The 16,889-nt window shown below is 36.0% G+C and overlaps 1 protein-coding gene across 4 annotated transcripts in view; it reads right to left on the bottom strand.

The window, feature by feature from the left end:
* GRM5 (glutamate metabotropic receptor 5) overlaps window positions 1–16,889 on the bottom strand; it is a 528,255-nt gene that overhangs the window by 76,433 nt on the left and 434,933 nt on the right. For all 4 annotated transcript variants that reach the window (XM_053900181.1, XM_053900183.1, XM_053900180.1 and 1 more), the window contains exons 6-7: window positions 11,495–11,663; window positions 5,797–5,923 (exon numbers count right to left, since the gene is read on the bottom strand). In XM_053900181.1, the coding sequence (XP_053756156.1) occupies window positions 5,797–5,923; window positions 11,495–11,663 (296 nt within the window). The remainder of the gene's footprint in view (window positions 1–5,796; window positions 5,924–11,494; window positions 11,664–16,889) is intronic.

Consider the following 16,889-nt stretch of genomic DNA (forward strand, 5'->3'; position numbering starts at 1 on the left):
CCAGCCAGATTATACTTTAGTTACTGTCATCTCTCAGGGAAACAATTACCTTCTCTTTTTGATTTTAATTCCTAATCAGATCTTTTCGTTGCTCTTTATTCCCACTACATCATCATAGTCCAAAAGGCAAATAGATTCACATTGTGATCTGCAAAATTTCATTACTGTGGTTTTCTCTTACCGCTTTTAAAATCCCAATTCTAATCTTTATTTTTAAATTGTATCTTTCAGTATTCAGTATTTAAATAGCTCAACTAGTATGAAGTGTCTTAAGTTATAAAGATTGTAAACATGCAGGGAATTACAGAACAAACATAAAAAAATCTAGATTTGACAAACAGTGATATTTCATCATGATTGTTTCAAATCAAACACACAGCTTACAGATAAAATTGAAACCTCTTTCCTAACTCCCACCAAACTCCCTCCCTTCTCTGCAGATTAAACCACTACTCTGAAATCACTACCCTTCCTGTTCATGCTTTTAAGCATATTCACTCTTTACATTGCTATTTGGATAATATTCATAAAACAGCCCACCCTGTTTGCATTTCCTTTCTTATTCAGTTTTTGGATATTCCTGGAGGTGATAATTGCCTTGTTTGAAACTATTCTTTCCACTAGAATGTAAACATTATAAGGGCAGGGAATTTTATGTTTTGGTCATGGGAATATTTTCAGCCCTTAGAACATTGCCTGGGACAGAGGAAGTGCTAGGTATATATTTGTTGAACAAAGGACTAAATGATTAAATAATGGTTTTTAAATTCTGTTAGAATAAACTTCAAAATATTTCCCATGACTTGCAAAGCCCTCCAAGGGTTGGTCTTGGCCTCGCTTGTCTGTCTTATTCCCTCCACCCCATACTCTGGGTTGTCCTCAGTTCCTGTATTCTATGTCCCAAACACTCTTCTCCTCATTTCAGTTTGGCCAATGTCCACCTTTACTTTAATTCTTGCATGTACTCTGTCCACTGGGGGAAATTTTCATCTCATCTAAGTTGCTTCCACTGATTCAGGATCTTATGGCATTCTGGTCCTCTCTGTTGTTAACACTCAACATCTTATTATTCTCTGTCGATATTTAGGATGATAATCTCTTTGAGGGCAGGGATCCCATTTATCCTTTTCACTGCTAACATAGATAAGAGTGCTGGACAGAGAATAACTACTTTGTTCTCAATGGATTAGGGACACTGTCTATGTTGTGCCCTCATCCTCCAGTTTTAAATCTAAATTTTATTTTAGTCTTCCTGGTTTTCATGCCAAATTCTCTTTCTCTGTCTTCCTAATTCCTAGTTCCTGGTTCCTGATAATTTATGATAGCTATTAAGAATATAGATAGCTTAAAATTTATTTTAATGGCTTTATTGATGGAAATATGTGCCTATAACATAATTTAATATTATATGCATACACATATATGTGTGTATGTGTGTGTATGAAGAGGTAACCCATAGTCCCAGCGCTCACATACATGTTTTCTTAACAGTGAGTAACCTTCATTTCAGACATCTTTCCATGAATATATACATATATACAAATATATGCCTGAATATATAGACATTAATGTCAGTTGTTTGCCACATCTAGTTTTTGTTTTTTTTTTTTCTAAATAATCATTCAGTTGTTAGTAGGCTCAAATCTCTTAACCACACTAACAGTCTTACAGGATTGTGTTGGGATTAACTAAATTAACATTTGTAAAATGTTTCAAACAGTTCTCCTTTCACACATATAGAAAGCATAATGTATGTGTTAGTTGCTATCCATTATCACCATGAGGGTACTGACCCAAAGGTGACCTGAGCTGTCATAGGCTGAAGTAGGGTAACTAAGTGGGTAGAAGAAAGACTTAAAATACTCCCTGAAGCTAGCCCCAAGCTTCTCTGTGGCAGCTTTGGAAGAGCTGAAGTCATCAGAGCAGTCTTCTGGCTAGAGAGCAGCCCCAAGTGATCTGTTACTTTGAATCAGGGTCAGTGAGATAGGGTTGCAAACAGCTATAGGCGCCTTGGGAAAATTCTGTAGATCTCAATTAAAGGTTAAACTTCACATAATATCAATGTGGAGACCTTTCTAAGTTTGGCATTTATTCCCCCTACCTTCTTCTCTTCTACCCTCACACACACAAACTCACATGTATGCATATAGCCAGAGGAAAAAAACCATTTCATTCTTCTGCTTGAAACCCTCCACTGTCCCTCCACTGATTTTTAAAAATTTTTTTTAAATCTTTATTTAACTTTTGAAAAGAGAGAGAGAGAGAGAGAGAGAGAGAGACAGACATAGAATGAGCGGGGGAGGGGTGGAGAGAGAGGGAGACACAGAATCCAAAGCAGGCTCCAGGCTCTGAGCTGTCAGCACAGAGCCTGATGCAGGACTGGAACTCACAAACCGCAAGATCATGACCTGAGCTGAAGTCGGACACTAAACCGACTGAGCCACCCTGGAGCCCCTGTCCCTCCACTGTTTACAGGAAAAAGTCCAAACTCCTTAGTTAATAGCTATTTTCACAGGATGACCCTAATACCTGCTTTCATTTTCATTTGTTACACTCCCCATAATTTTCCTGCAGGTTGACATACATTGACTGAGTGCCTGCTCTGTGCCAGGCATTCTGTTACATGCTGGGAATGGTAATACGATTGAGATACAGTTATGTCCTTGAGAAACTAATGATTCACTAGAAGAGGCAGATAAGGAGAAAGACCATTAAAATCCAATTTGAAAACTGATGTAAAGAGGGAAGCAGAATTTGTTTTAGAAATACAGAATAGGGGGCTTATCAGTCTAAGTACATCAAGAAAGATTTCATAGAGGTGACATCTGAACAGAATAAGGAAGGGTGAGTAGGAGTTACTCAAGTAAAGGAGGAGGAGTAAGTACCTTCCAGGCAGAGAAGATAACACATGTATGGGCATGGAAGAATAAAATGGCATTGTATGTAGACAAGTATTTAAACAGCCCTTGATACTAGAAGGCAAAATCATAAAGATTTGTAAAGTGGTACTGATTGAAACTAGAAAGATTATAAGAGGGTGGGGAAGAGAGGGAATTCTGAATGCCATGTTGAAAAACTTGGAATATATCCTGTAGAGATATGAAAACACTGGTAAGTGTTGAGCAATGAAGTAAATGGGACAAATCTGTACTTTGGATACATTATCCAGCAGCAAGATGAAAAGTAGACTTAGAGGCATGTGGCATACATTTGGGAGTAGGGAAATAAACTGGGAAATTACTGCAAGGGTCAAGTGTGAAATCTGAGAACCTAATCAAGGGAAGAGTTGTACAAATGGAGAAGAAAGGAGGGAATAAGAATATTTAGCAACTCAAATAGCTGGGCTTGACCAGTGACTGGATATGCGTGGCCTGGCATAGAGAAGAGTCTAGGGTGGCTCCCTTGGTTTTGCTCACCATCTAGGAGAATGGTGGTGCCATTAAAAGCCTTGATCTGGCACACTCTAATATGATCTTCTTCACTTTTTAAAAAGTGAGCTGAAAATTATGCCTCATAATTTTCTGGAATTCTCCCATCTTAAGTATGCCCTCCTTCATTTTTCCATAATACTTTATTCATTCCTTATCTACCTGCAGCAGTTAGTATACTGTGTTGTTACTATTTACATATTTTTCTTCCACTAGATTATAAGTTTACTGAAAACTTAGATTGCATTTTGAATTTTAGTTCCTACTACATTTTCTGGCTCAAACTAAGGAGTTTGTTAAATTAATTCAGACTTCATTTGTTAAATTAATTAAGTCATACTTGAAAATCTCAAATTTTATGTCAAACTGATCTTGTCTTAAACCAAACTACTGGTCTTCATCAAAGAATGCATTTATTTCTTCAGTTTTCAAAGCAGAAAATTTGGTTCCCTTACTTAGTATCTCGTTTAGTCCAAGACACCAAGAACTCTTGCCTGCAATGGCAACATGCTGTAACCACCCAACCTGTGTCCCTTCTCCTGCTTTCCATCCCCCTCCAAATCATTCTCCTGCACAGCTACTAGAATTATGTTTTTGAAAATATACATTCAATCATCTTGGGCTTTCTTCTTCTGCTATACTCCATGCAATGGTTTCTCATTATACTTTATATCAAACATTCAAATCCTGAACATGTGCTATGAGGTTATACATGATCTAGTTCCTGCTACCTTTCTGATTTTCTGATTTGTTTCCACATAGGCAGACCTTAGGTGTGCTTTTCCCTTAGAAATGCCCTTCTCACCCTTCTTGGCTAGCTATTTCTATTTGTTACTCAGGCCTCAACTAATGTCCATTTCTTCAAAGAGAACTTTTATAACTACAAATTTAAATTGTATCTTCCCTAATATTTTCATTTTTATTTTAGTTCTTTTACTTTATATTAAACACAATTTGTGTGTGTGTGTGTGTGTGTGTGTGTGTGTGTGCTGTAGCTCATCCATTCAACTACGTTTATTGCAGGCTTTATGTTTAGCACTGAGTTGGCTCTAGGGATACCAGGATGTATGAGTTATCAGAAAGTTCAATGTCTAATGGTGAAAACAGGACTCAAGTGCTATTAGAAGGCACTTGGATGTTATATTAAATCAGATTTTTTTTTTTTACTTTTTAAGAAAAGAGAAGTCTTCTGTATAAATACCAATCATTGACAATCACTGAAACAAAGCCTTAATGTAAGCTGGTCTCAAAAGGCCCAGGATCATAGGATTTTTAGAACCAGGCTTTTGGAATTGCTAATATAACTATCATGGCTAATCTCTCATCCTGTGAGGGATGGAGTCTAACAGTGATGATTTTATAATCTTCTGGCCTCTAGGAGTTTGATACTAAATCTGTGTTAATTGTCGAATCACTAGATGATCTGACATCCCACATAGTGGGCTCTCTGCCTAGACTGTCTCTTAATTTCCTTGAAGACCTACTCCTATAGGTCCTTTCCTCATATTCCATGTCCACAAATCTGTGCCCTTTAATAATATTGTAATCATATTTTTACCTTTTGCTTCCCATATTAACTTCTTTAAGATAGAGTTTGCATCATTATTTCTATATCTTTATTTCAATGGTGGGCAAACATGCATGTAATAAATTTTTATTGCATAATTGGAAGGAAGGATGAAAGGTATTATATTTTGTTTTTACATTGGAAAAATTAGGAATAGCCATGAACTATAATCTTGAGAACACAATGACATATTCCTTAACATTTTTGGAGGAAAAAAACCCAAACCCAAACAACACAAAAGTCAAACAAAGAAAGCAAACAAGCAACAATAACAAAAACAAAAAAACAAGTAGAGATAAGTTTTACCCTGTGCTAACATTATTTTAAAACTCATTTGTTGGAGCTTCCTGGTTTAGAAGGAAAATTACTAAGAGTAGCAAAGTTTGAGACCAACTTCCACCCAACTCTGTGCTTTTTTTCTCTTGGATATGTCATATGTTTTAGTCTTTTATTGGCTAACAGCTCTCCCTCTCCACTTCAAATACATGGTTAACTGGGACCCTGCTTAGGATCTTCTGAGACTCTACTGAGGATGGGCTGGAAATGTCCAGTAGAAAACCTAGGAATTCTGATCTACTTTGGGGGTGTGAGCAGGAATATTGACCAATCTCTCCCTGAGATATAAAGATTTTTGAGATTAGCCCATGCATTGGGAAGGCTTCTGTCCCTAAGGGAATTCTTTGTCATGTGAACAATACCACCAAGATGAGAAATACTTGAGATGTGACCTCCTCCATGTGTATATCCTTTTTCAGTTAATTTTTGAAGCATGTATCCATGCTGACATTGTGATACGTATACCTGTAAGGTCATCAGTGGGCCACGACCCCAGCTGGCACGCCTTGCAGGTGTATTCATCAAAGACATATTCATTCTCTTTACAGGGTGTACAGGTCCAACAACAGCTGACTTCTCCCTTCCGGATCACCTAAGGTAAATATTTAAAGTTTTGATTATTTTTTTGTATAGATGAAAATCCAGCAATCTGTTATTCAAATATGCTGCTTTGCAAAGCAGAAATGGCTTTAACATAAATTATTTCAAATGTTATCAAATAAGTAGTGTGTTTATTAATATTCTCATTTTATAATCACAGAAACTGAAGCTGAGTTTAAGCAATTAGTCCCACATCATAAAATTGGTTGGTGACAGGGTTTAGAATTAAATTAAATACAAGTCTTTGAACTGAGAACAAACTGAGGGTTGATGGGGGGTGGGAGGGAAGGGAGGGTGGGTGATGGGTATTGAGGAGGGCACCTTTTGGGATGAGCACTGGGTGTTGTATGGAAACCAATTTGACAATAAACTTCATATATTGAAAAAAATAAATACAAGTCTTTGGGTACTTAGCTTTAGATATCTATATTTAATGAAACGTCTGTGTTTGTACTTATATATAAATACACACTCACTTACACTTGTATGTATATAACTGAATTTTCCCCAGAGTCTTCTGTTTTCCCTCAAATTAAAAACTTTTGCTCTCTAAATTTATCTTGGCTCCTTCCATCAGTTGAATAATTGTTAGCAAAAAACATTGTATACCTGCTAAAGTTCAAAAGTCTACTTGTATGATAAAAAAATCCTTAGGAATTCCTATTGAATTAAGAGACTCAACATGTATTTTTTTCTGGAGTTCATCTCTTGGTCTCTATTTCTAATGAAAATCTGGTTCAATAATTCACAGCCCATTCCTTCCTATTCTAGTAGCTTTGATTTGCTTGGGATGATGGTGGATAAGGTCATTGAGACTATTATATACCTCTTCATCTGTTTGATTTTTTTAAGGCAATGGAAAATAATTGAAATAATTTAACAGTTGAAGGAGTCCCAGATGTTATTCTTTAGAAATGGATGTCTTTTATTTTTTTTCCACCACTGGTGCATGAATAGCCTCTGTGGAATAGAGACAGCATTCATTAAACATTCTTATAAATAATTAAAACTGTGATTAATAACCAGCAATAACCAGACACAGCAATGATTACACTGCATATTCCTTGTCCTCCATGCTGATTCTATTAATGACCTTCAATAGTAACAGTGTCTAGATATCTGTAGCCATATACAATTGTAAGCTGGCACCTCTTATGTATTTCCTATACCTTTTGCCGACTCTTGACACTGCCACCACACAAGTAGAGAATGACAGAAGGGTCTGAATGGTCCCTTCCTTAAAATAAACAGATAAGTAAGACAGCGTTGCTAATTAGACCTGCTTAATCTACCTAAAGTAGTCTTCATTATAATACTGACTAATGGCTATTTTCTGCATGCCATATACTGTTATCTCACTAAAACATTAGAGTAGCTCTGTAATAAGATGGTTGGTTTTATTCTTTTTTTTTAAGGGGAGAAAACTGAAGTGTGGTGAGCTTAGATAACACATATGGGCAAATGAAGGATCAAACAATGCCTGTTGGACTTCAAGACTCATGTTCATAAATGTTGTGCCTTACTGGTCTATATAGAGTTCAGGGGGTGGGAAGATGGGTTAAATAGGTGATAGGGATTAAGGAGTACACTTGTGGGTGATGTGCACCTGGAGAGGTATGGAATTGTTGAATCACTATGTTGCATACCTGAAACTAATATGCTCACTAACTGCAATTAAAATAAAAACGTAAAAACAATAGAGTTCATGATATTTTGAAAGATGCAGTGCAAGAGTCCTGGACTTGAGAATCAAGAGGCACCAGAGTTCTGGTCTTACTTATAGCCAGTAAATAGTTGTGTAGCTTTGAACAGTTCCACAGCTGATTGACTGACTTCTTCAAACGAAGACCAGTGCTTTACATGTAATATCTAGCTTTATAGGGTTTCCTGATGATTAATAGCACAGTGATTTGTAAACTGTAGGACGCTCTAACGATGTTAACTGTTTTATTAGTAATATGCATATGAATATTTATATAGAGAAAAAATGTCATTTTAAGGTAATTTCAACCACACTTGGTAAAACTATTGTTGGACAATTATTATATTTTGTAATGCAAACAAGCACATCTGAAATACTGAAGGATTCTCTTTCTTAGGAGGGCATGGCAAACAAAGCAGCTGCATTTTTTTTCCTTCTAGAAATATACTCAGTTCCTGTGCAGTTCATGTTTGCATTGGTTTGTAAATTTCAATTTTTTTTTTACCAAAATAAAATCATTTCCTGTTCTAAGAATAATTCCAATATTATAGTCTTTTTTTTTTTTTACATCAGTGGTGACAACTTGATATTTCTTCTATTTAGAATTGATTTTACTTTTTTTTTTCACATATTATATATGTTCTGTTTCACATTCATGAAAAGGTAGTGACAATTCTTTAACATCATGACTCCCATTCTTTTTGAAGATCCTGGAAGTAGTGGTGCTTTCTTTGTGAATAACAATATGTAATATATTTGAACCTTTGCTAGACCAAGTGTACTTGCATGGACGCTAAATTAACAAATCTGAAAGATGGCATGAGATGTTGACATCTTTAATAGAATTGCTCAATGACAACATTAAGCCATATTAAGAAAATATTGTCACTTGTATATTTAATACAGTGAAAATAATATATGATTAGGAAAATAAAATTTGGGATTAACAAAAGACTAAACATTAAAAAATAACTAGTATTAAACATATGATAACAGGGAGTCAAATTCTTCCATTGTGTAAGTTATTCCCAGTAGAATGGGGTAGAAAAGTACATATAAAAAAATCTCGCAAATCAGCTATTCAGCATTTTGAAGTTACAGGTTCAAACTGTATTGCTGTGAAAGGTCAAAACAATGTCCATGTGGTAATTTATCCAGGCTAATCTTTCTACAGGAGGAAATGGAAATTATGAACAATCAATATTCTGAGTGAGTCTAAAAATAATTTCACGTACAGAATCTAATTGCAAGATGACTGGGCAAGATGCAGCCTGTCACTGAATATTAAAGGTTAGGAAACTTTTTCTGCAAAGTAAATATTTTGTCTTTGTGGGCCATACAGTCTCTATTTCAACTCAACTGATAAATTCCATTTATTGTAGCACAAAAGCAGGCATAGACAACACATAAACAGATGAGCATGGTGTACTTCAATAAAACTTTATTTACAAAAACAAGCAATAGGCTGGATTTGGCACATGGGTTATGGTTTATTAACCCGTGTTGTATACCATAACAAAACATACAGAAATATTTAGATACCCCATAAGCTATTGTGCCATTTAGCAGATAATATGAATGTCTATTTATCTTTATTTACCTTGTCTTTCTTCCTGCTGGTCTTATGCTTACCAAATCTTCAGAACTACCCCTTGAAGGTTTTACAGTTAACACTAAATTATTTCCATTTAATTTGTAATCACCAATGAATAAACACCTCAAATGTTCTAAACAGAGTAAACATGAGATTGACTGAAAAGACCAAGGCTGACTACTCCAGGTATACACTGCCTGAAGTGTGGTAGTCTAGTACTTCAATAACCATTTGATGAATAATTTGATATCATTTTTCTTCCCCTAGGGCATTATACCTCAATAGCTAAACTTCTTTTATTTTTATTATATCTTCATTCTCTCTTTCACTGACTTTTTATTTCCTGTAAGTGTGGTCAGAACTTACTTAGCCTAAAAGTAACTTTTCAGTGTCCTTAACTATCAGACATGCCCCTTAACTGCTTTTCATCACATACTTCTTCTTGCTCAGTTACCATTCTATTCTTTTAATCTACAAGCTTCTGTTTCCAGAAGGCCCAGGTGAAGGGCTAACCCTAATTTTCTTGTCTTTCCCTCAGTGCTTCTCTTCCTTGACCTCTCTTTTCCACTGACTACCACCTTGCATGACAGCTTGCTTTCTGGTTCTCTATCTTTCCCTGGCCCTGTTGTCCCTCATTCCCTACCTTTTCTTCTTCCTTTAGGCTTTTTTTAAATGTTTATTTTTGACAGAGAGAGAGACAGAGTACAAGCAGGAGGGGGCAGAGAGAGAGGGAGACTACAGAATCTAAAGCAGGCTCCAGGCTCCAAGCCATCTGCACAGAGCCCAATGCGGGGCTCGAAATCATGAGCCGTCAGATTATGACCTGAGCTGAAGTTGGACACTCAACTGACTGAACCACTGGAGGGACCGCCCCCCCCCCCCCTTACCCCCTTTATGCTTTCAAAGTATATCTTCAGTGTCTGTTCTTGGTCCACATTTATTTCCTCTGTATACTTTCCGGTTCAGTGACTTACCTACTCTAACAGCTCCAACTTTAGCTCTATTCAATTCACTCTGTATCTTCAGCCTTATTTCTCATTGTTGTAGACCAATGTTTTCTATCACTGGATAGATATCTCAAACCAATAGGCTGCCAAATTAACCCATTGCCTTTTCTCTAAAACCATTCCCATTTTTCTATGCTTGACTTTCTAGTTACTAAGACTTGAAATTGCAGTTGTCTTGGACTTCTTTTTCTTCTCCAATCTGACCTCTAGTTGGTAGCCAGGATTGATTAAGTATACCTATATATATATATATATATATATAATGTTTCTCTCAAATACCTCCCCTGCTCCCTCTCCATTCTCACTGTTTCTTCTATAATGCAGGATTCTTGTTATCACTATCAGTGTCCTTGTCTCTTCTTTCTCTATTCATGTTTATAACTACTCATGCATCTTTACCTACTATAGCCTAGTTTATGTCAACATCTTTGTCAAAATTATCCTGACTCCTGGTTAATAAAAATTAAGTTCAATGTGCTTAGTATGCCATTCAAAACTCTCCACAAATATGGCTTCAATTTATCATTTTGACTTTCTCTTTTATAATAACCATTTAAAGCAATGAACTCTAGATTATTCACTATTATTCCAGAACATTCTTCAATCGACCACTTCTGTATCTTTCCTATTACTGTTCCCTCTATGTAAGTGATCATTTTCCCACATCTCGCTCTGAAATCATATCCATTCTTCATGGTCCAATGTCTAACATTTTACTCAGAAGTAATCTCTCCCATTCTTTTATGTGAACTTATATAGCTCTGTTTTTTTTTTCTTTCTTAATGAAATCATCACATTTTATATGATGTTGCTTATCTGTGCCTTGTGGTACTTTTCCTCAGCTAGACTATAATTCTTCTGGCAGTAAATGTGTGTTACTTATTTTTGCCCCACTGATATAAACTATTGCATTTGTAATAGTTTGACAAATATTTGTTAAGTTAATTAGGAATTAATGTGTTTTCCAACTGTTAACTATCTATCCCCAGGAGCATGTCCTTAAAAGGCTTACATGAGTACAAAGATTGTGGATAAACATGACTCAACTGTCAATTGGTTCAATCAGTCCAATTACTAAGACAACTATAGGTCATACCATCAAAAGGAATTAATGACAGAAAAGTAAAAAAAAAAATTTTTGACATTAGAAGCTTATAATGTAAAAGGTAAGACAAGTATCTAAAAGTTTCAGAAATAGCCAATGACAGTGAATACTTTTGAATTTACAAAAAAATTTAAAAAACATGGACTTTATTTTACCTTTATCTGGCCTTTCTCACATGGTTCACTGCAAACGGATCTGATGATGTTGTTTTTCTTGGACCATACTTCATCATCATCCATTTTTAATTCTCCATTATCCCAGCTTCCAACATTGATATAATCAAAATAATCTTTTCCCATTTCCTTGAAATTCATTATTTCATACCTTAGGAACAAGAACATAATGATTATTCAGCTAAGAATATAAGTATTCAGCTATGAAAAAGCAATAGATTTCATTTCCCAAAAATGTATCTACTATCATATTAGTGACACTGGAATTTTCCATGACAGTATACTTAAAATAACAAAAAAGCCTGTCTGCTTCACTTTCCTTTAAGAGACTGTTTTTTTGTTTTTTTGTTTTTTTGTTTTTTTTTACCATCAAGCTTATACATGAAATAGAAGATAATCCCATGTGAGAAGGTGACTTGACCTCAGCAGGATGAAAAACAGTTTTGAAATAACTTCAAGAAGTTTAAACAAGTACTACTGTTAAGACTTCTAAAAAATATAGAAAGGTTTTTATCTCCATTCAAATAAAATGACAAAATTTTCCTTTACTAGACAAGTAACAAATTTGGTAAATGTTTAATCTTGTCTTCAGCTGTAGGGAATGTGGGGATAATCTGGATAGGGACTGATTTTACCTTTATTATTTTACACTTTATCAGTGGCTAAATTGTTGTCTAAAGAGACTATCAGGAGTGGTATTTAAAATAAATCTGAAAAGAATTTATGAGATGGGAAGATGGTGGCAGAGTAGGAGGATCTTAGGCTCGTCTCATCCCACAAATACAACTACATTAACTATCAAATCATCCTAAATACCCCAGGGATTAACCTGAAGACTGGCAGAAAAAACTCCACAAATAAGATAGAGAAGAGGCCACATTGAAGAAGGTAGGAGGTGTGGAGATGCAGTCTGGGATAGAAATGGATCATAGCTGCTGTGGTGTGGTGGGAGGAGTCGCTGTTGTGGAGATGCAACAGACAGACTAACACATAGGGGAGTGCACAGGGAAAATGAAACCCCATAACAATTGGCTTGGAAAGTGAGAGGGGCTGAATTTCATGAGTTTTTGCAACCAGTGGGGCTTAAAGCCTGGGGTTCTAAAGGTCAGCAGACTTGGCTCCAGAAGGATAGAGGGGGCTACTCTTGGAGAGAAGGCAGGCAAACAACTCATGGACATGTAGCATGGAAACAGTGAGCTGAAGAGCGCCTGGGGCACACAGTGGAGAGGTATCTGCTCACTTTGGAGTGTGTCCCAGAGAGGCAACATTCACAGAGTCTCTTCCAGGAACAAAGGAACTGGCAGGCACCCTTCCCCCATACCACCCCTCAGCATAAACACAGAGCCACCTGTGGTAAGCAGCCCAACACTGACACTCACTACCTAACTTGCTTACACCAAGTCATTCCCCTGCAATCCAGTGGAACTGCCCTTCCCAGTCACCCTTGCCTAAATCCCAGCTTGGTGGTCCCCCTCCCCAAGAAGACTGGCCCAAACCCCTGCTGACACCCCATCTCCTGACCCAGGAGTTTTGTGGGGCCTTGGTTCTGGAGGTAGTGGCAAAAGGTCTCATTTCACAAGCAGACCAGACCATACTTACTCAAAATGCACCACATTCAGGCTGGAAACCAAACACTGCCCACAACAGACAAAGATAACCTCTATAGATGATTGGCCTAAAGGATAAAGCATCCAGGGCACAATAGCAGAGCACTGGCAGCATACACTGGAGATACTCCCTGAAGTGCCAGTCCCTGAGGAACAGGGGCCACTATATTGTAGGGCACCACAAGACCTTTTCTTCATAAGGCTATTACCCTCAAGAACAAGAGAAGTAGCTGAATTTCCTAACACAGAGAAGCAGGCACACAGACTTTGACAAAATGAGAAGACAGAGGATACAGGACAAAGTCATGGCCATAGATCTGAGTGAAACAGATAAAAATAACATGCCTGGTACAGAATTTAAAGTAATAAAGATATTCACTGGACTTCAAAAAAAGAGTGGAAGACATGAATGAGACCCTTAACACAGAGATGAGGAATAGCATAGCAGAGATAAAAGGTTCAATAAACTAAAAGAGAGACACATTGATAGAGTGAATAGCAGACTGGGAGAAGCAGAGAAATGAATTAATGACCTAGAAGACAGAGTAATGGAAAGTGATCAAGCTGAACAAAAGAGAGAATGAAGATTTATGCAAAATGAGAATATACTTAGGGAAATCAGTGACTCCATCAAATGTAATAACACTCATATTATAGGGATCCCAGAAGAAAAGAGAGAAAAGGGGCCAGAAAATTTATTTGAAGAAATAATAGATGAAAACTTTCTAACCTGGGGAAGGAAACATCCAGATCCAGGAGGCACAGAGATCTCCCAACAAAATCAACAAAAGCAGATACACAACAACCACAAAACAAATAATAAAATGACAACAAATACATATCTCTTAATAATTAAATGTAAATTGATTATGCACTCCAATCGAAAGGCATAGGGTTTCAGAATGGATAAAAAAACAAGACCTGTCTGTATGCTGCCTGAAAGAGATTCTTTTTAGACTTAAAAACACCAAATTGAAAGTGAAGGGATGAAGAAACATTTATCATGCAAGTAGGTGTCAAAAGAAAACCAGGATAGCTAATACTTATATTGGACAAAATAATACTTAAAAAAAAAAGACTGTAAAAAAAGACAAAGAAGGGGACATATAATAATGAAGGGGAGAATCCAACAAAAAAGATATAACAAGTGTAAATATTTATGCACTCAACAAAAAGCACCCAAATACATAAAACAGTTAATAACAAACATAAGCAACTAATCTATGATAATACAATAATAGTAGGGGACTTTAACACCCCACTTACATCAATAGATCATCTAAACAGAAAACCAACAAGGAAACAATGGCTTTGAATGATACACCGTACTAGATGGATTTACCAGAGATATTCAGAACATTCCATCCTAAAAAAGCAGAACACACATTCTTTTTAAATCCTCTCAGAATATTCTTGAGAATAGATAACATATTAGGTCACAAAACAAGCCTCAACAAATTCAAGAAAATCAAACTCATATCATGCCTAGTTTCTGACCACAACACTATGAAATTAGAAGTCAATCATAGGAACAAGTATGGAAAATTCACAAAAACATGGAGGTTAAATGAGATGCTACTAAACAATGAGTGGGCCAACCAGGAAATTAAAGAAGGAAATAAAAAGGTACATGGAAACAAATGAAAATGAAAACACAACATTCTAAAACCTTTTGGATATAGCAGAAGCAGTTTTAAGAGGGAAGTTTATAGCAACATAGACCTACCTCAAGAAGGAAAAAGAATCTCAAATAAACATTCTTACACTGAAAGAGCTAAAAACAGAACAACAAACAAAATCTTAAACCAGCAGAAGGAAGGGAATAATAGAGATGAGAGCAGAATAAATGATGTAGAAACTAAAACTCAAAAGAACACGTCAATGAAACCTTGGCCTGGTTCTTTGAAAAAAAAATCAATGAAATCGATAAAACTTTAACCGAACTTGTCAAGAAAAAAAGGGAAAGGACTCAAACAAAATCACAAGGGAGAGAGGAGGAATAACAACCACTATAGAAATAAAAATAATTATAAGAGAATATTATGAAAACTAAATGCCAACAAATTGGACAACCTAGAAAATGGATAAATTCCTAGAAACATATAAACTATGAAAATTGAAACAGGAAGAAATAGAAAATTTGAACAGATCAATAACCAGCATAGAAATTGAATCAGAAATCCAAAAATTCCCAACAAAGTCCAGGAAGAGATGGCTTCACAGTGAATTCTACCAAATATTTAAAGAAGATTTAACCTATTCTTCTCAAACTATCCTGAAACATAGAAAAGGAAGGAAAACTTCCAAATTCATTCTATGAGGCCAGCACTACCTTGATACCAAAACCAGATAAAGGCACCACTAAAAAAGAGAACTACAGGCCAATATTTTTGATGATCATAGATGCAAAAATTCTCAACAAAACACTATCAAACCAAATTCAATAATACAGTAAAACAAACAAAACCAAAAAAAAAAAAAAAAACATTCACCATGATCAAGTGGTGAATCCACCAGGATTGCAAGGGTGGTTCAATACGGCCAAATCAATCAATGTGATATATTTCACATCAATAAGAAAAAAGACAGGAACCATAAGATCATTTCAATAGATGCAGAAAAAGCATTTGACAAAGTACAACATCCATTCATGATAAAAATCCTCAACAAGGTAGGCTTAGAGGGAACATACCTCAATATAATAAAGGCCATATATGAAAAACCCATAGCTAACATCATCCTTAATGGGGAAAAACTGAGAACTTTTCCCCTAATGTCAGGAACAAGACAAGGATGTCTACTATCACCACTTAAAAAAAATTATGGGGCACCTGGGTGGCTCAGTTGGTTAAGCATCAGACTCTTGGTATCAGCTTAGATGATGGTCTTGGGGTTGTGAGATTGAGCCCCATGTAGGGCTCTGCTCTAGGCATGGAGCCTGCTTGAGATTCTTTCTCTTTCCGCCCTTCCCTCACTATCATGCATGTGCACTTTCTAAATAAACAAACAAATAAATAAATAAATATCATTTCTAAAAATATATTTATCTAAACAATCCCTACAGCCAACATAGGGCTCAAACTCATGACCCCAAAATCAAGAGCTGCATGCTCTACCAAATGAGCCAGCAAGGTGCCCCTTACCACTTTTATTCAACATAGTACTAGAAGTCCTAGCCACAGCAATTAGACAATAACAATAACAAAAATTCATCCATGTCAGTAAGGAAGAAGTAAAACTTTCACTATTTGCAGATGACATGATAGTTTATATAGAAAACCTGAAAGACGCCACCAGAAAGCTTCTAGAACTGATAAACAAATTTAGTAAAGTCTCAGGATACAAAGTTAATGTACAGAAATGTGTTGCATTTCTACACACCAATAATGAAGCAGCAGGAAGAGAAATTAAGAAAGCAAACCCATTATGATTGCACCCAAAATAATCACTTCTTTGGTTAGGCTTATTCCTAACCAAAGAAGTGAAAGACCTTTACTCTGAAAAGTGTAAATCACTGATGAAAGAAATTGAATATGACACAGAGAAATGCAAAGACATTCCATGCTCATGGGTTGGAAGAACAAATATTGTTAAAATGTCCATATTACCTAAAGCAATGTATACATTTAATGCAATCCCTGTCAAAATACCAACAGCATTTTTCACAGAACTGGAAGAAACTATTCTAAAATTTGTATGGAACCACAAAAGACTGTGAATAGCCAAAGCAATCTTGGAAAAGAAAGGCAAACTTGGAGGCATTACAATTC

The sequence above is a fragment of the Panthera pardus genome, unplaced genomic scaffold (assembly GCF_024362965.1).
Source record: "Panthera pardus isolate Hobbes unplaced genomic scaffold, ASM2436296v1 HiC_scaffold_12, whole genome shotgun sequence".
In the NCBI taxonomy this organism is placed as follows: Eukaryota; Metazoa; Chordata; class Mammalia; order Carnivora; family Felidae; genus Panthera; species Panthera pardus.